General features: G+C 35.6%; 2 protein-coding genes across 2 annotated transcripts in view; both read left to right on the top strand.

Annotated features, from left to right (window-relative positions):
- The window catches only part of LOC139150924 (indoleamine 2,3-dioxygenase 2-like), a 42,078-nt gene extending 37,713 nt beyond the window's left edge, over positions 1 to 4,365 (top strand). The window contains exon 13 of the mRNA XM_070723407.1: positions 622 to 4,365. Within this exon, the coding sequence (XP_070579508.1) occupies positions 622 to 692 (71 nt within the window). The 3' untranslated portion in view covers positions 693 to 4,365. The remainder of the gene's footprint in view (positions 1 to 621) is intronic.
- A 4,913-nt stretch (positions 4,366 to 9,278) lies between these two features.
- On the top strand, positions 9,279 to 19,346 carry LOC139150926 (xaa-Arg dipeptidase-like). The gene is made up of 6 exons (XM_070723409.1): positions 9,279 to 9,811; positions 11,867 to 12,021; positions 12,604 to 12,746; positions 15,870 to 16,024; positions 16,821 to 17,061; positions 17,994 to 19,346. The coding sequence occupies exons 1-6, from the start codon at positions 9,341 to 9,343 to the stop codon at positions 18,149 to 18,151; spliced, it is 1,323 nt and encodes a 440-aa protein (XP_070579510.1). The 5' UTR covers positions 9,279 to 9,340; the 3' UTR covers positions 18,152 to 19,346.
- The last annotated feature ends 1,632 nt before the right edge of the window (positions 19,347 to 20,978 follow it).

Below are 20,978 nucleotides of genomic sequence, written 5' to 3'. Positions count from 1 at the left end.
ATATTTTGGCTGAAAGAAGATCCACAATTTATAATCAGAAACAGTAAACATTGTCTAACCTAGACCTCTGTTATTTTAAATAAAATAAGCTGTGATGTAAAAGGCTAAAACTTGTTGATTTTAAACCAGAACAATTTTTTCATGAAACCAATAGATCACCAAGAAGTTTGTGACAGGTGTAAAGTGAACTATATCAGGACTGTCAAATTAATATAATCTGTCAACAAAAATTAAATGAACATAATGCATGCAATTTTAAGATTTTTGTTGGGCTACACTCATTTTATGAAGGGTACAGTCACAGAAGAGAAATCTCTTTCTCTAGATAATGTTGCCCTCTACATGCAAATGCTTTTAGTGTGGATGAAATTCTCATACCGTATATAATTGGTAAGCGATGTCTTCCAAGTTAATGTGGTCAGTTCAGATTTTCATTTCAAAGTTTTTCCTTTTTTTCCAACATACATAGCCTGAACAAATTCCATGATTCCTTAGCCTGCAAACTTGCTAACTCAATGCGAAACTTGACCACAGTTTCAATTTACAGAGAATATACATCAAGAAACTTAAATAGTGCAAATGTTGATAAGCTAACGTTCGTTTTCTGATTTTCACTGACAGGTTTTATGCAGTACCTTAAGGGACTTCGTAACAACACATCCTCTACAATGGTAAAGGACCCCAATATGTAACATTTACTGAGAAGATCCTGACCATATTTACAAAAGAGTTCCATTGTCATGTGTGAACTTAGCTGAATCTGTGCCTGAGACCACAGCTGTCTTTTTCTCAGACCAATGCTAGACATTTGGTTGTCTTCATTCATTTCTGAAACCTGAGTCATAATCAGCATGTGACAAAACAATATTATTATGCCTATGCATGAATGTTCTGTGAAAGCTGTGACGTGACGAAAGTTTAAGTCTGTCTGTCAGTAGAAATGATTGATGATGGCAATGCAAATGTCTTAGGTGTTGTCGTGATCGATATCTGATATTTCACAATTTTGTGAACATTTAGTTGTTTTAGTTATGAGAAAATCAAGGCACATGTCAATCATAATCACAATACTCTGTAAAAGTATTAAAATACTCTTGATTTGTCGCTGTGTCGGCAAAATATACTTGTTTAGGTAATTTTTGCTATTATACCGACACAGCATAAAGTAAGTGAACATGGATCTCACTTTCTGAGTTCCAGATATTGTATGCAGAAGAAAATGTTTTCATGCCAGATTAATTTTGGTCTCGACTTGGAGAGTCCAATTTGTATGAGAGGACTGACTCTGACCTGCAGGTGAAGATGATGACCAAATATGAATCAACCAGGTGGTGTTGCAATTTTGCAAAACACCAACGAGCATAATGATATACTTTTCAGAAATTTTTAATAGTATTGGGCCAATGAAATGGTCTTCCCCTCCCTGTGTACAAACACATTTGAATAACTGTATAGCAGGTATTCACAATGGCAAAAAAAATTCATGTGGCTGGAAAAAATCGGAGATTTTTGAGTGAAAGTTCAGATCTTGACAGTTTTTGCCCCCCGGCCTACCACCAGGTAAGACAAGGCTGGCGGTTGCGGACCGCGCAGCAGTAGGGAGTGGACCCTATTCTTATTCTTAGTAAGGACAGTGGTCCACAAAAAAATCTGAGTGGCACTTCTTGAAATAAGTTCTCGATATGTAAACCCTGTCTTATATTGTCACCATCAGGGTAAGTTTGAAATACTTTGTATAACACACTTAAAGATCAGGCAATTTTCAAAAGTCAAAAAAACGTTGACTTGTCAAAACTTTTAAGAAGTGCCAATTTCACACCGTATTTGTCTATCAACTGGCAAACGCGTGCAATAAATGACCGCGGAAATGGACATATGCGCCCAGGGGTCACAGGGAGCGATCATAACATTTTCATATAAGACCATTTCATGTGCCCTTTAAATTATGCTGTGATGTTTCATCTCTTTAGTTACTGACTGTGCTGTCAATTTGGACTGTAACAACATATCTTTAATACACGTACTCCGGACTCTGTGCAGTACGCAAAAATTTAGTTACCATGTTTGTCAAGGCAAAGATGTGTCTGTATACTTTACAAAAATTTATTATGATAGCATACCGTATGGTATATATATATGCAGGTGTAAATGGATAATTTCAATGCAGTAGTATGTCTTTTATCATAGACTTTCATTCTGGGCTCTGCTATCATTCATTATCAGAAGATTATCATTTCCATAGCAGATGAAAACTTCATTTTCATAAGCCAGTAGAAATAATAAGAATGATAACAATCCAAAAATCAACACTAGACTGGCTTAAATGCTTTGATAACCTAAAAAGCTCAAACTTCAGCATAACTTGACTTGTCTGAAATGGTTCAGAATCTTTGAGAAGTTATCACAACTGACAATATAGAGTTTGCGTAACCTATACTCCAGTCTATTTATAAGCTCAAACTCTACAAAATGCTACCCACTCAATTTACTGACTCTCTACAACCCACTTTATGCAAAATCAGGCCTTGCACACTAACCTATTTAACCCTGTACAGTTTACCTTCTACAACCCATTTAACCATAAACTGACCATATTGCCCAAGCCATTTATTCCTTAACTGTAAATACAATACGTTACCTATTTTTACCCTATATAAGTATTAAAGCTAAATATAATACAACCTATTTTACAGCTGACACTCTTACCACCCATTTAACCCTATACATAACTAAAATTGTCCCGGTACAACCTACCTGGCACTGATGCACATCCTGTTTGATGCCAAACCTGACACTCCACATGTACAATCTGTTCAACTTGATATATGGCACTCGACTGGACATTACAGCCATGAGCACAACCCTGAATCTTAATCCAACAAACTATTAAACCATAAAATATATACACATGTACTGCTCAATCAATTTAACCCTGAACCTGCAGACATGGTCCAGCACAATTAACCCATTCAGTTCCAAACCCAACATTAAAATTCAGTCAATCCTGAACCTGACCAACCATCTCAACCCTGAGCCTGAAACTGTACAATTAACCCATCCAGCTTGAAACCTAACATTCCACAACAAACTCAAATCTAAACCAGACATTATCTGGCATTTAAGTGAAGTTTAAAGCAAAGAATGAGCAAAGAGCAGAGCATATATAGTTTTAGTCCTGAGCATACATAGTCAATCCAACTGTTTATCTCAAGACCCGGCTGAGAGGTTCGGAAGTGAAAAAAGGAATCAAGTGCGAATTTCAGGTGTAAATTGTTTTGGTTACGGTAATGTTATCCATCATTTTGTACTGTAATGTTATCCATCATTTTGTACTGTAATGTTATTCATCATTTAGTACTGTAATGTTATTCATCATTTTGTACTGTAATGTTATCCATCATTTTGTACTGTAATGTTATCCATCATTTAGTACTGTAATGTTATCCATCATTTAGTACTGTAATGTTATTCATCATTTTGTACTGTAATGTTATCTATCATTTTGTACTGTAATGTTATCCATCATTTTGTACTGTAATGTTATCCATCATTTTGTACTGTAATGTTATCCATCATTTGTACTGTAATGTTATCATCATTTTGTACTGTAATGTTATCCATCATTTTGTACTGTAATGTTATTCATCATTTAGTACTGTAATGTTATTCATCATTTTGTACTGTAATGTTATCCATCATTTTGTACTGTAATGTTATCCATCATTTAGTACTGTAATGTTATCCATCATTTAGTACTGTAATGTTATTCATCATTTTGTACTGTAATGTTATCTATCATTTTGTACTGTAATGTTATCCATCATTTTGTACTGTAATGTTATCCATCATTTTGTACTGTAATGTTATCCATCATTTTGTACTGTAATGTTATCTATCATTTTGTACTGTAATGTTATCCATCATTTTGTACTGTAATGTTATCCATCATTTAGTACTGTAATGTTATCCATCATTTTGTACTGTAATGTTATTCATCATTTTGTACTGTAATGTTATCTATCATTTTGTACTGTAATGTTATCCATCATTTTGTACTGTAATGTTATCCATCATTTTGTACTGTAATGTTATCCATCATTTTGTACTGCACTGCATAGGTTAACTGGCAATCTAGTTTACAATGTATGATTATAAAGGTTGCACAGTGAATGCCTTGGCAAATGATATTGATGTTGCACTGAAATTGTTTTATCATATTCATATTCTGTCTGTTTGTTGTGACTCCAGCTGTTTGGTTTCGGTAGAAAGACACATTTCAGATGTTGAAAAGTCAATTATTGGTAATTTTTGCTCTCAGATTGCCTTTAACACCATACATATTAAACTTGATGACATATCATGTCAGTTCATATTGAGCAATATTGTATGCTTTGTGATACAGGTACCTGTGTAGAGACATTTCTTATGACAGCCATTCAGTGGTATGTTCACTTTTGACAAAACTGCTTGACAAACAGTCTGTTTCAGATTTTAACTCTTTTGATAGAATTTGCACCTGGGTAATGTTGCTTGAGAGATTTTCTTGGTATTTCAAACTTCTGATCCAGTGTACAGCAAGTATCAGCAGCGCCAGTGTATATAGACAGAAGTGTTTGATCACAACCCAGGGTTCTCCACATGGAGATTTTAGGGCTGGGGCAATCTATTTATGTGTTAATAACTAATACACAGGGATAAATTTTTCCAACAAAAGAATATGCAAATTGTGCAGTGTTATGTAAATTAGCTATCCATCTGGTTTTCCTTTGGAGAACGCTGCAACCAGTGTGTTGGTATTTAATAGCATGTTCCATGGTACACAGTAAAAATTCCATTACAATTAAAATGGTAATACAGAACAATGCAACAATTTTATCCCATCACTGTGATAAGCACAGGACAGTGCAATACTTTATCTCACCATTCTCAATCACTTTTTCTCCTTTAAAGAGCACAAAATGGTTATAACACCTTTGTAATAGCCCTGTTGAAAATTTTTCACATCTAGGAAAATGAAGTAGGATGTTTTAGAAAAAAGTGGATGAGTAGACTGGAAAATCTGTCACTCGAGGGCGCTCTCTACACTCTCCCTCTCTAGGAGGAGAGCGTAGGGAGCGTCCTCAAGTGACAGATCTTTCAGTCTAGTGGATGAGTTGACAGTGTAAATGGTTGATTGCTTTTGTTGCCCAACAAACAAACTGCTATCAAAATGGAGGATTTAAACAATCAGTGAAAATTATTTAACTCATTACAGATTACGCTGTCATTCCAATCACGCAAACTCAGAAACTGACTCATCGTGGCCAATTCATGATCATTTCTTGATCTGTAGAGGTTATATGTCATATCAAAATCATCAACAAAACAATACTTGCATATATCAGCAAACAAGCACTTTTATGTGTGAAATAAAAGATTTCCTTTACAGGACGTTGTCCTTGAAAAGATATTGAAAATGTGTTTTGCTATTTATTATAAATCTGACAGGGTTTAATAACAATGCAAATTTTTACTTTATGTCTGGAATTGTTTGTCTTTACTGGATGATTTCACTGACAAGAAGTCATGATACTTGTTGAAGTTTTTATTCTCATGCAGTAATTACAAAATGAATTGTAACCTTGATTTATTTATTAGAACTAAGTTCATGCGGTTGAAAGAAGGCATTTACAAATGTTACTTTGAGAACTTGCAATATGGCTATCTGTATGTAACTTACCAGGACTTAACTATGATCTCATTGATCATGGTACAAATGTAGTAGATAACCATTCATTATGGATCCCATGTACAATTGTGAATTAACTATCCATCGTTTTTATACTTTGCATGCTTCTCTACTTTGTGTTTGAAAGTTTTGGATTTGAGTTCACTGAGGGAGGAGATTTTTACACTCTTCAGAGGATACTTCCTCGATTTCTGTACAGTGATAACAACACCAACGTACTTTCTATTTCGGAATATTTCCTGTGAATCAAAAAGAAAGTATGAAGAAGTACAATGACATATTATTTTAGGAAAGGAACTGGATAATGGTGAATTAAGATTTATAAAATGATTATTAAACGTGACATGCTGTAAACCGATGTAGTTGTATAGGGTAGACAAGTCTTTTACCATAGGAATGAAATGGCCAAAAGTAATTTTCTGGTATGATTCTTTGGGAATAAACTTTTCAAAAAAAAGAAGGGAAGCATTTACTTGTTGTAGTAAATGCATTTAGAAATTAGTAATGAGAGTTCAATGTATTGTGTGTGATAAAGCTCTTCTGACAATGATATTCTTACTACTTGAATATTTTAATTAAAGTAGCGAGAATTATTAGTTTCAGAACTAACCTTTATTCAATTAATACCCATGTAATATGACTTAAGCTTGATTGAGGAAGTGGATGCATAAATTTAAAATTACATAGTGGAAAATATGCATGGATATATTTAAAAGATATGCATTTGTATTATATTACAGTACCATAGTTTTCATTTGCTATGTCAAGTGGTATAGCTGTGTATTGGAGAAAGATTGAAAGAAAAAATTTAAAATTAGTCTGCCAGTATTGGTAAAATAATAACACTGTGGAACTTATAGCTATAGTATTTTATCCATATACTCTGGTGATATGGTTGGCACTCATCATAAATAGACCATTTGACATTTGTGCTCAGATCTGCTCCTTAACCCTTTCACCACCATTGTTTAGCCCAAACCCATAATGTCAGCAATGGTGATTGTGGACCTGTTTACATGGAATTGGGGGAGAACAGGTTAAGGCAAAATGCTCATTGTTACAACTTGCTGATATAAAAACTAATGAATTATATCTGGGAATGTCCCGAAGGAATGTTCTTGAAAAAATTAGGTGATGGCAATTGTTAAAGGAATAGCGCACAGTTAGAAAAATATTTCTAGTGTGAAGTGCAAACTTTAAACACAAGTTTTTACAAGGATGGCTTTCAAAATGCAACCTATGCAGGTGTATTTCTGTTGCGTAACTGTTATTGTGTGAATATATCAGTTTTAAAACTGTACTTAATCAAGATATGAATGTCAAATATGTCACTTTGCCTGGCACATTTATTTATACTGATGAACTTTTGTAAAGCATTAAGAACACACGGTGAAGTCTATAGTGTGGGTTATACATGGTCTACAATGTGCATCAGCATTTTTGAAATAAAGAAATTTTTGTCAAAAATCTTATAACAGAAGTAGTTATATTTTTAACTTGTAAGAACTGCCTGCAGTTTTGTCGTTTGTCAAAGCATGCTGAAGGTTAAGTAATCTTATAAAATTGCATTTTACTGGCATGAAATTTAGAGGTAAGGGTATCAATAAAATTATAGTTTTGGCTCATTGTATAGAACAAACTTTTAGCTATTTTATGATCAGTACAGGTTTGTGTGTACAAAGGAAAGCAGAACTGTACACATGTATACAGAATACAGTAATCAGCTTTTGCAAAAAAAAAAAGTAAAATTCACATAGGTTACAGGTGTTCTTTGAATTCAGTTCCTTGCAAACCAGCAGTCTTTGCAAGCCACAGATTCAGCCAGAATGTAAGGGAATCAAATTTTTTGAACAATTATTCAGTTTAGGTCTTTACGAATAAATAATGTAGCTTAATAATAGAACTATTAAATTTCCATCACTTTTGCCCCAATTAAACCCCGGCTCAAAAAGGCCCGGGATCAGGATTAACTGAGGTGTTAAGAAGATTATGAGGCGTTTCTGTCTTTTGTTTTCCTTTGAAATTGCATTCGTTATATAAATATGTTGTTAGATTTTTGGATTAATCCGCACAGGGGTTTAAGTTCAAGGGTAGCTCATCAATGCAGTGAAATGCTTATATTTTATATTGTACCGAGTTGCAAATTGCAAATTTTGCTTTTCTATTTTTTATTTTTATTTTTATTTTTTTATTTTATTTGATACACAGATCGATGGAGAAACCCACTAACAGATCTGCGAAACAAAAAAGTCACAACATCACAAGATAAATGTACAAGACAACCGTAAAAGTAACACGATACATTAAAATGAAAAAAAATACACGAATCAAGAAAAAAACTATTAAAATGACATGGATAAAATAGTTTTAAAACTACACAGCGTTGAAAAAATATCTATATTACACTTGAAAGAGACATTATTAAAAAAAGACATGCATCTTGGCACTGTTGAGAATTTTCTGCAATTAACAGAAAACAAGTCTGGTTTAAAACGGGGTTTATTGCGTAAATTTCTACTAGGGGCATAATAAAAAGCAGATTTGATTTAAAACATTTGGTGAATCATAATGTGAATGGATTATTTTGCATAAAAAGCACATGTCAAAGGTAAGTCTTCTATTGTATACCTTAGGAATGTTCAGAATTCTGCAATAAAATGGGTAGCTGGATTTGTTGCAGTGAACATTGAGTTTGCGACAAATGTACTTCACAAACTTATTTGTAAACGGTCAGTTTTTTCTGACAGGCCCTGCTAATGAGGGTGACCACACAACAGAGCCGTACTCTAGAATAGATCTTACATAAACAAAATACAGAGAAATAATTGCTGATATGTCATTAAATGGCTGGCAGAGACCTTATACAAAACCCAGAGATTTCAAGGCTCTAGAAACAATGTTATTCAGATGTGAAAAGAATAATTAAAGATTGCAAGTAAAATGCCCAAATCCTTGACAACAGAGACCAGTTGAAGAGGAGTACCATTGATGGAGTAATCAAGAGAGGAAATGACTCTTTTCTAGAGTGTGAAACTGATAAATTTACATTTACTGATATTAGGTGACAGCTTCCAGTTGTTTACACCAATGAGCAAATTTGTCAAGATCTTGCTGTAACAATTACAAAGTCAGCGAGGGATGTGTGATGGTGCGATAGATCTTAGCAACGTCGGCATACAAGCTGAGCTTTGCAGAAATTACTAACAGTAAAATATCGTTTCTATGAGACAAATCACAGTCGTTTGGAGAGCTATTCAGCGCTGGGACTATTCGCCCCATAGACGAGTGTGTAGAAGCGAGAAATACCCCAAGTTGGGGTATTTCTCGCTTCTGCACACTCGTCTATGGGGCGAATAGTCCCAGCGCTGAATAGCTCTCCAAACGACTGTGGACAAATCTCCTGGGATCTCGAAGCTAATATTGTGTCCTTCAATTTCATTAACAAAACATAACATTAACCTAAAATATGACAGCAACAACAAGATACCATGGACGTAAAAAAAGAAATGTTCGGGTGGCCGGTGGTGGCGATACAGTGAAATCCGAAACTAAATCCAATACCGAAAGTAACTTCAGCTTTACTTTCTCGCCAGCTGGCACTCAACGTCGGGCATGGGCAAATTCTCACTAGCACTGAACAAAATCGGTCTGAGTTACAACTTTTCAAGTCTGAGGGGGCGGACACCCGTGAGATTCCTCTGGAAAATGGCTAACATACCACAGTTGAAGGAGAAAGCGCGAACGGCGATCGACGCGGCAAGCGGAGAACTTAATGAACTGAGTCAAAACATCTGGTCCCATCCTGAGCTCAACTATGAGGAACATAACGCTCACAGAATCTTGACAGATTTCCTTGAGAGGTATGGTTTTCAGGTCGAAAGACACTACAAGGTTGACACAGCTTTTCGCGCAACCTTTGATACTGGTAACAAGAATGGCGTAAACGTTTGTTTGATTTCGGAATACGATGCTCTGCCTGAGATTGGCCATGCTTGCGGACACAATTTGATCGCAGAGGTTGGAGTTGGGGCTGGCATCGGGGCGAAGGCTGCACTTGAGACTGCGGGAAAGCAAGTTGGAAAGGTATACAGACCGTTTTACTTGTAATGACCATTGAAGAACTTAGTTACGTGACAGGTAACTGAGTCTATTTGCAATGGTTGATGGGGGCTAGAGAACTTAGTGCAATATAGTTGCACACATATCTTTATGCAAGTTTATATCATGGAGCTACCGATAGTGTAGACTGACGTACTTAGGGGAGAACCATTTGATTTCTTGGGGGGTATGGAGGATTTTGAGAAAAAAAAAATTGTCACCAGGTGAGATAGAAGAGAAAAAAAATTGATTCTGTCATGGCCTGAGAAAAAAAAAATTGTCATAACAGACAGAAGTGAAAAAAAAAATTGTCACAATGCACCAGAAATTAGCAAAATTTGGAAACCTTATTCTGAATCTCATGTATTCTCTGCTGGCGTGCCGCCATAGGCGGTGCAAATGTTTTTACCACAAGCAATTCTGATGTTATTTTCCCAGCACTTATGATATAGGCATGCACTACATAGGTCTACTTAACATCTCAGTATACTCTGTGTTTTCCTTCCCTTTTCTGACCCAAGAAATCATATTTCAGGATTTCTATCGCAATATCTCAATGGCATAGGCACTATCTAAAGGGGACTTTTTGACTTCTGTAAATTGTGAAAATTTAAAACACAAGACAGGAGTCAATAAACTAGTGTTAAACTAGTGTTTATTGAGTGAAAAATAAACTGAAACTCCTCTCAGATTGCACCATTAAACACATCAATTTCTCAAAATTTCCAATACGACAGGGGGAATCCCCCTCCCGTGCTCTTCCCCTTGGGGTGTTCTAACAGTTTCACTTAGTAAAAAATTAAAAGAAACCTCTCAGATTCCACCAGACTGCACCATTGCACACATCAATATCTTAAAAATTTCCATGCAAGATAGGGGAAAGCCCCTGTGACACTTCCCCCTAAAGCCCCTCGTGTGTTCTCCCCTGTACTTTCAAATTCTGCCTGGTCAGATGTCCTAGTGAAAACCCTGTCATAATACCCATCAAAATTAAACAATATACTATATGGTTTGATACTGCATGAGCTTTTATATCTTTATTTTATTGTGACTTTGAATTTCATTTTAATGGGTTCACCTTTTTTGAACCATCATGAGATAACTGATGATAGTCTAGCAGGGTACATCAGGATTCAAAAGGTCTTTACTGTTGCTGCATTTTGTAAATTTTACAATTACATGTATTGGTATTTAACTTTTCTAAATGGGGGGGATCAGTCAAAATTTCAGAGTTAGAGAGGGGGGTTACTCAAATTCATCATGGGTTGGCGAGGGGGGGGGGGGTCACTTGAAATTTTGGAGTTTCAGGCCGTAACTTGAAATTTTGGAGTTTCAGGCCGTAAATAATGATGACTCCCTTATATACAACGCATTATAAACTTGATGACCAATAAAAAAAATTTGCACTGCTACTTCATTTGAAAAAAAAAAATTGATCCAGGTCTGACAGTAGGAAAAAAAATTGCTGTCACTGTGGCAGGAAACAAAAATTTGCTCCCATACCCACTTCCTCCATACCCCCCCAGAAATCAAATGGTTCTCCCCTTATCCGAGGGCTTACATCTTTCTGATATGTGTGTGAATTATGATTAACTGTTCACTACTTATCAGATATTATGGTAGAATTAATTTAATTGTAAACATGCACTTTTAGCATTGACCTTCCTCTATATTGACAGATAAAGGCAACTGTTGTCATGGTGCCCTCAATGTCTGTCCGTGAATATCTGTTTTAAATTTTGTATAACATGTCAAGGTTGTAATAAGACATGTTGAAGATTAGACTGTAAAGGCAATGAACTGGTAATAAATCAATGTGTATAGAATATGCAACTTTAGTATCATTCCAAGGATATTTCCAAGCAGTTGAACAATTAACTTTAAAAGTTGTCTTTCCTGGAAAATGTTCATTTTTTCCCTTTTACAATCTGCTTTTACATAGTGCATTGGTTATGTCAGGCAGTTTTTTTTCTATCCAAGATTTCACTTTTTGCCAGAAATACTGCATACTGAATAATATATTTTAATTGAATACCGCAGCTGATAGTGATGGGAACACCGGCAGAAGAAGGAGGTGGGGGCAAAGTGAAGCTGATAGAAGCTGGAGCCTTTGATGACATTGATGTTGCCATGATGGCCCATCCTACTGACAGGCAAAACAACGTGCCAACACCCACCCAATTAGCTATGGTTGAGTAAGTAACAATAAAAAAGATAACACCTTCGCCAAAATGGTTGACTGATGAAGAAATTTCTATCAACAGACTCAACTGTGTTATTTGCACCTTCTGTACTCCAGCATTTTTTGAAAACGCCAGAAAGAACATACATAATAATAATAATATTTTTATTGCTTGCTTGTAAATATAGGATTTACATCACATTTGTGGCAATAGAAGTGTGATACAAAAATAAGTTCAAATTTCCTTCAATAAAGATAAAGATACATGATTTCCAAACATCATACATGTAATTATGCTGTTTCTGAATATTTCAAGGGTCATTCCTTACAAGGTACATCATGAAAACAAACAAAGGAATGCAAACTTACATGCAACAGTTAAATTCTGACACACAGCAAGATATGAAGAAAGTTCTGAACGCTACATGTGATTGTATAGATTTTGACAGTTTTTGAAATGCCCTTTGAAATGTTCTGTCATTGTTCAAAAATTTGTGTGAAGAAGGCAGATATTGCTTGTCGAGATCGATGCATGTGAGGATGAGAAACAGTCTTTCTTCTGCTTTATTAAACTTTGTCAATATTTGCTTGACAGGATGAATGTTACATTCCATGGCAAAGCATCTCATGCAGCCTATGCACCATGGGAAGGGGTCAACGCCCTGGATGCGGCTGTCATGTTTTATCAGAGTATGTCTGTGATGAGACAGCAGCTGAAACCATCATGGAGAATTCATGGTAAGTATCTGAACATTACTCAATAACGGATAATATGTGTTGCATTGAGCATGTTGTTCTTGCGAATGGAATAATTTTTGCCACCGAAAATGCATGTGAATCACAGTTACCACTTCGTCTGTACTGAAGTTGTAGGGGAGTGCCAACATTCCAACTTTCTCTCATTTGCTGCAACTTGTAAGGCAAAAGGAGATAGTTGGATCTGTATTTGTCGTATGTCTTTGTTTTACGGAGTATAATTATTACTGTTCCTGACAACCTGACTGATTAAAATATTTTCCTACATCCCTATACCAGATACAGAATCAAGCTGGTCTTCAGTTTTCATACTGAGCAATACCTTTTACATGTTTCAGAGTTGACCGTTAATCAGAAATGGGCAGAATTTCCTCACATTTTGATGTCCCAAGGACCCAGATCAAGGTCTATTCAGTGACTCAATTAACCACTTTGTCAATGAGAAAATAATTCAAAACTGCAGACTTTATCTTTGCCGCCATGACAAAGTTTGAGCTCTGTTAGATCTTCAGTGGCCTTCAGCAATGGTGCACTGCTATGTGATTATAAAGTGGTTCTATGGGGAAAATGGATGTCAGTTGTGTCATATTTTAAATATTCAGGTGTTGTGTTTTCTTGCAGTGGTTTATGGAGCAAAGCACAATAGGTCTTGGTAGATCAAGCCTCGAAAGCTTTTTTCTTGCTCTGTTAAGATAAATTATTTTCGAGACTAATCTATTGACATTGACACAACGATTCTCTCCATTTTGAGTAACTGTCATGGTCTTGAAATCTGGGGACACATTGCAGGCCGAAATGTCGAAACTCCATGTAAAATTTTGTAAGAGATTAATTAGACAAAGAAGACATGTCATAGATGCAGCTGCTAGAGGAGAACTTGGGAGATCAACACTCAGATCAATAAGACTGCCATGAATGCTCGCACTCAAAAAAAATATCAAAAAAAGTCAAAAATGTTAGTTTTGTGATACTGTGGTAGTATTGTGGCATGGTTTCTGAGTTTTAAATGGCTGAGGCTTTTAAAAGTGAATTTCGATAGGTACATTTACCATGCATATAATGTACAAGAAGAAATGGCAGAACAGAGTAAAACTGCTGGGCGACAAGTCCTAAAAATATCCTTTTTTGTATGGGTTTGCTGAGTGTTGGTTTAACCCAAGGAGTACAGAATGAAGACATGTTTTTATCCCAATTTAAACAGCGCTGCAGAGATACAGATACACAAAATTAGCATGATCTTATTGGTAATTATAGTAGGCTTTCAACGTACTTTTATTTTAAATTTCACTATTTATGGAAAGTTATTTTCACATCCCAATGAAACCCATCATCAAAACTGTACTCACCTCATTCCGCATATCATCTCATACACTAAATATGGAAAAGGAAAGATGTACTGGTTGTGCAAGAGAACAGAGGATGTGTTCCCATGACAATGCAACAATTGAGGATGAATTTCACTTTCTGCTTGTATGTCCTTTGTACAATGAACTTATAAAAAAGTATATCCCCCAATTTTACCATTATCAACCAAATATGGAGAAATTTGTATGATTATTGAGCACAAGTAAGACAGAAATTACCCGCAATTTCAGTAAATTTCTATTTTATGCTTTCAAATCACGCAATGATGCTCATGCTCATGCTTTGACACATCTTTGACTGTCAATGTATTTTTGCTCTGACTTAAGGATGTACGAGCCGTACGCCCGCGTGGAATTTGTCACTTCCCATAGGATTACATTGAAATTTGCTGGAAAATTAATTTCTACTATTGTCATTTTAATGAAAATTTGCACAAAGCTCAGTCTAGAGAAGTAAATAATACTGATCAAATAAAATGATATGGTCACCGCGCTAAATTTTGAGATAAACAGCATTGAATTATTTCGTCCGTAGAAAATGCATTGGTGAAAAAATGCTGACTCAGCATTTTTTCTCATATATGGCAAAATTCATGGTCATGTATCTCAAAAACGAGCGCGTTGACCCCTATATTTTATCGCACATTTTGATAATACGTACAAAGGAGAATCCAAAAATCGACAATTTACAGAAATGACATTACTTTTAATTTTACCGATCGTACATCCTTAAGGCATGTAGTAATTATTACTATTATTATTATATTATTATTATTATTATTATTATTATTGAATTTTGCATGCATGTTCCTAGGGGTAAACTTCGTTGAGTTTGTTCAAAATGCAGTGAACTTTGCATATTTGCATTTCTAGTCATTTTTTACCTTCTAAAAATCTCTGCAATTACTGGTCTGCTTGAAATTTTATATGAAGGTTCTTAGGGATGTTCTTCATCATTTTTTTTCAAATTGTAACAAAACATCCACTATACCCGATACTGCATTTTGGGGACAATTTTTGCTGTTTTTGATTTCAAAAAACCAGAATATCTCATTCTTGAATTCCCTGATCCAATTGCAGAAACTTGAGATCTGCTGCACATTTCACTTTTGTATTTGGTGTGTAGATTCATGCTAAACTGTAAATAGGACTTTGTTCAAATAACGTTGTCATATACCAAAAGTACCGGTATGAGCTAATGAGAAGCAAAAGTGTAAACTTGGTGAAAATCTCAATAACTGCGAATCAAAATTTTACATGTTGATGATGATTTATTCAGAAGCACAACCCAAGACCTCCAAGCCAATAATAAGTTGTTTTCTAAAATATTACTGCTTGATGAATTACCAAATATTGTTTACATTAATGTAGTACAATATAACAAGAGGACATCTTTACTTTGGTATGGTAGATTGTATCACTAATTTTGCTGTACCAGGCTGCATGGTGTTGTATGTGTGTGTATCCATTGCAACAGTTGTAACCATTACATATTTCACCTTGGTATTTGATGGACGGTGCATCAAACGTTTTCAAATGCATGTATCATTGTGAATATTACAAACTAAGGCCTATGGAAGCTATTAACCCTCTTTCTGCCAAGTTGTAGTTATTTCTGTGGTTTGTTTATGGAGCCTGGTAGAAAGAGGGTTAAATATTGTACATACACTCACTCTAGCCTGTCATGTCTATCCAAATGTTAGCAAAATATCATTAATGCCATTTTGTTTTAATCGTGTAGGTGTGATCAGGAATGGAGGTACAAAGCCAAACATCATCCCAGAAAAGACAGAAGTTGAATATTATCTGAGAACCCCCACTGATGCAGAACTACCTGAGCTGCAACAGAAAGCAATATTGTGTGCAGAAGGAGCAGCCAAGTCAACAGGATGTACAGTGAGTTCCAGTTTTTAAGGTGGCCTGACTCATTACAATTTATTACATGCCTCGATGTGAGTTCAAATCAGTGAAATGGATTAAACTGCTAATTATAGATCACTTTTTTATAATAAAATCTCATGATGAGAGAGTTTTCATCACATTATTTTGTCATATCCATATTTCATTATAATTTATTGCACAAATAAACAAACCGAGGTATTTACAAACTAAAGAATTGAAGAAAATGATATCCAATGCACTGATCAGAGTACGTGTATACAGTCACCTATAATCTAAATATGCCCATATATGGTCAAAGGGCATTCCTTGGTGTTCAAAATGCCCATGTGAGGGCGCTGTTTTTAAAAAGCGGCCACCTGTTAAAATCTGTGATTGGTTAGATTTTCTCTTTCCATGGTAACTGTGTCAAAATTAGAACAGGTGACAGTATACCTTTAAATAATGGCTACTTTCTGCTCCATGATCAATACCAAGGACATGTGAGAAGTGTTGAAAGTCTTCCATTTCAGCTCCATGATCAATGAGAAGGGTACGTCAAAAGTGTGAAAGTCTTCCATTTCGATCTCAATGTTCACTTCAAAAAGAGTGAAAATGATCATCAAGAAGCTTGATTAGCAGGCAATGCTGTGTGTTATATTTTACATGTGCTATGTATGTACATACAATCCGCAACAGACTATTTCAGAAAAAGAACTTGAAATTGTCCTTTGGTTGTGAAGAGCTGAGGTTGTTGTTCAGTGCATCAACCCTTAGTTTTTCCTTATGATGAGTTCACTGTTTCTATTTACAGATGGAGCACAGCTTTAGTAGTCATTATGCAAATGTAATCCACAATCGTCCGCTGATACAACTTTACCGGAATAATGCCGACTTAGTTGGACTTAAACTTTTCACCCCGGAAGAGTGTGACAAGGCATTTGCCGGATCAACAGACATGGGAAATGTCACTCACACAGTACCAGGATTTCATCCCAAATTTGGCATTGGTTGCACGGCAACAACCCATTCCAGAGGATACACAGCTGAAGCAGGTAACATGGTCAATTGATCAGTACCAGGGAGAGTTCTTAGTAGCGTCAAATCTTCATACAAAATTTAACTCTCATCAAGTTTTCATTTGATTTGAGATGTCATACTTTCAAAATGAGGCAGACTGAAAAATGACTAATATGAGGCCATTCACCATAGAAGTGTAGTGGTAGTAAGTGCATAGTTTTTGATCCATCTGTTGATCTTGGCCTACCCTGAAAATACTAGACCTAATACTCCTGTTTATAGTAATCTGCTTGTCTAGAGGATCTTTGATATGTAATGGATAGAATTACCTTTGACAAGACATTCTAGGACATGAATAATACCAGCATATGGAGATTGGACTTGTACTGTTCTGTAAAACTGAATTTAACTTTTACACATTCGAAAAATTCTTAAAAATGTTTACTATCTTGTGAGGCCCAATGTTAAGGTAGTACGCACCTCGGGGACAGATATTCAGACTCTCAAATTTCTACAATTCTACAATCTAGCATTTGTAGGGGCTCATTTTAAAGCTCTTGGAAAAACAAAAACTTTTACTGTCTCAGTTTTTCGAAAATCCAAAATTTTAATTTTCCGCCATAGAGTTAACACAGGATTGTTGGCCATATTGAATTTCAGCTATAACAAAATGTTGGGTAATTTGTTTCAGCAGTTCCAAACTGCATGGTGACCCCTGATTTTATTGTTGATTTGGTAAGAGAATGGTTGTAGTTTCATTTGGGAAAGTTTGGCAAAAGTTCAAGTCATTCACTTTCGAGGCGCATACTACTTAAAAAAATGTTTCTAGCAATAAGTCAATTCAACGTGCCAAATTATTTGAAGCATATCGATGAAACTTAATTTGTGTTTTCTTGTGTAACATAGTAAATTAAAAAGGTCAGCAGTGTACTAGGAAACATTTATTTACTTTTCTTTCTCTTTGTAGGTAAGCCAGAAGCCCAGGAACCAACTCTAAAACAGGCAAAGATTCTGGCAATGACAGCACTGGATGTCTTCTTTCAAGACGGAATTATCACTGAAATCAAGGAAAGATTCAAGCAGGACATGGAAAATGAGCAAGCCCTTGTCGGCTTGTCAGAGTAAAAATGGACTGGTATAGAGTCACTGTTGAATCAAAGTACTTGGTTTAATTAGTATACATTTCAAAAGAGAATGAAGGCCAGGAAAAATCCAAAACTTTTTCACAGAATCACCTCTGCCATGTTTCACCTTTTCAAGAATGCTTCAAAATCTGCTCCAAGTTCTGTTGTATGATAGGATTCCTTGAGACTCTAATTCAAATAGACCACTCTACAGACAAAACATGCACAAACATGCGTAAAAATAAATGTATTTCTATATGCATATGTACAGGTGGGTTTGTTAGTACCACCAATATGTGATCTCTTGGGCGTACTGAGTCTGTACGGCAAGGTGTGTTGCTTTTATGCTGGAGGAGAACCATTGGTGTTCATTTTCTTATTGTCATATTATTTAGTAAACTTATAGAAAATATTTACTCTGTGTTTCTGTTCCAGGACAGGAACAGGGCATTCAGTGTCGTAAATCACTTCGTGAAATTCAGTTGACAAGTTTACAAAAACAGCAGCACTTAACTTGCTAAGGAAATCATAAGCAAAAACATTTTATCTCCTGGGCCCAAAGCATAATTGTGTAAAGTGTAGAATGTGGCGTCAGACAAATTTTGGCCTCGCAAATGGAACAGCTTGATTTTTAATGAACCCAGAGCATATTTTTCTGAGATTTTTAAAGAAAGACATGTACGATGAGAACACATGTGAAATATTTCTACCTTGTGAAATCATATCACAGCAAAGAATGTATCAATAGCTTGGTGCTGAAGGTTGGCTGTAGAAAATTTGCTCTGATGCTTTTCTTCTGTGATGGTTTGTGGTGTGATTACTTAAAACATGAAAAGTGTAATTCTCTTTTTCTATACATTGTTAAAAACAAGGAAGATATATCTGTCTTACTGAGCATTAAATGCTATCTTTGGATATCCAATTCTCAAAGGATATGGAATATATAAATCTCAGATCCGTCACTCGCCAGAAAGAATCATGCTCCTGACAATCGTCTCTTTTGAAAAACTTTACAGTATTACAAACCAATGGAAATTCAGTATTTGAATGTCTCTCAAAGCTCAAAAACATCCTACGGCAAACCATTTGATTTCTCTGAAAAAGTGATCAAGAGACGTTGTGCAATAACTAAACTTTTTGTATTCATCTCAAACTTACTGAAGTTAGCGAAGAAAATAGAATTTTTCTTTTATCAATCACGGTGCATTTCTTTTGACTTCTGCTATTTACAATGTTGATATCAATAATATCAGTGCAATGCAAAGATTGTAGTTTCTTACAAAAAATACATTTAATTTCTCTGTATTTCTTGTTAGTGATGTCACTAATTTTTGAAAAGAGAAGTAGTTTATAGCTTTTGTTGGTTAACAACATTACTCTTATGATACGATAAGTTATGGAAGGTCCAACATATCAACGATGTCATGTATGGTTGTGTAGTTTGTGCTTCTGATGACTTCTTTTTCACCCCAAGTGACAGAAGCAGAGGGTGGAGGAGTTGAAACAGATTTTTTTTGCCAATATGTGCACGTCAGGTTTTGCATCAGTGTGCACCAGCTTTACAGTACCTGCACACTGACCGGGCTACTGTTTACCAATAAGCAGGGTCTGTAAGCTCCTGGAAAGTCTTTGAAAGTCCTTGAGTTCCAAAGCCTTCTTGAAAGTCTAGGAAAAGTCCTTGAAAATGAAATTGAGTCCTGGAAAGTCCTGGGAAACTGAGAAATGTCTACAATTTTCAAAAATTACAAGATGATCAGTCTTGGTACTGTAAAAATTATATGTAAAATGATATATGAAAATTTTATCATATACCCATGCCCATATCGCCCAACCCCGGTGATGTTTATCATAAATAATCAGCCACTATATTTTACAGTAACCGTCGAGGTATGCATGATAAACGTCATCAGTTTTGGAGTGTTCCAGAACTGCATTTGTAATTTGATAGTAACAAAGTAAACAAAGTAAACAAACAATATGGCAGCTGCTCTCTGCCTTCGATGCAATGTTGCCGACATACAAATTGAACGGCTTTGAGTAACTAGCCTTAGGATATTTTGGGTAGCTACAAATACAGGAATAATATAAGGTTATTCCCATGATACCGGGATTTATATCTGAGTACATCATGCAGCAGAAGTATTGTCCAAGACGTGTAGCATCTCGGACAATACCGAAGCATAACGATGTACGAGGACATCAATCCCTGTATTTTGGGAATAACCTTATTATTATACACCTTTTTAGTCTAACTTTACAAGAAAAGAGTCAAAATTAAGGCATCTTTTGGATGCTTATCGCTCACTGTACTGAGCGATTGCAAGCAGACTGGGAACGCGTTGAGCGCGTGCACTAAGCACGCAGAACGAAATTTCAACCCGCACTGCGCAGTGCACATGGTAGAAATTGTACGACAGCAGCATAATTTCACTTGAATTCACATGTTTTGGACTGACCACAATTTGATTTGGGAAGTACTGAATGCTAAGAAGTATACATTTTTGTGAAAAATGTAAAATTTTCTCTTCTTTTTCTCTGTGTTGACGTAAAGGTGTTTTGAGGTCAAACGTCAAACAGCATCCAATAACACCAAAAGTTACTGTACTCGGTGTCAAAGTTATTGGACTCCACACCTTCTGATACCAAAATTTACTGTACCACAAAAGTACATAGGTTACAGGCGCAAGTGTACCCTATAATAATATGTTGAATCCTGTAATGTTTATCCCATGGTTATTCTGTTTTAGTTCTTACAATTTTTTAGACAAGCTCTAGCAAATGTTTCACCTTTTGCATGGCACGGTCAACCTCAGAACAGGTAGTTAGCA

The sequence above is a fragment of the Ptychodera flava genome, chromosome 15 (assembly GCF_041260155.1).
Source record: "Ptychodera flava strain L36383 chromosome 15, AS_Pfla_20210202, whole genome shotgun sequence".
NCBI lineage: Eukaryota > Metazoa > Hemichordata > Enteropneusta > Ptychoderidae > Ptychodera > Ptychodera flava.
The sequence above is the reverse complement of the archived record's forward strand: the minus strand, read 5'-3'. Positions and strand labels throughout refer to the sequence as shown.

Excerpts from the sequence above, each read along its gene's own strand:
- LOC139150926 (XM_070723409.1), top strand. The coding sequence starts at position 9,341 with ATGGGCAAATTCTCACTAGCACTGAACAAAATCGGTCTGAGTTACAAC. Across the intron at positions 12,022-12,603 it reads ACCCAATTAGCTATGGTTGA|GATGAATGTTACATTCCATG; the intron begins GTAAGTAACAAT and ends TTTGCTTGACAG. Across the intron at positions 12,747-15,869 it reads ACCATCATGGAGAATTCATG|GTGTGATCAGGAATGGAGGT; the intron begins GTAAGTATCTGA and ends TTAATCGTGTAG.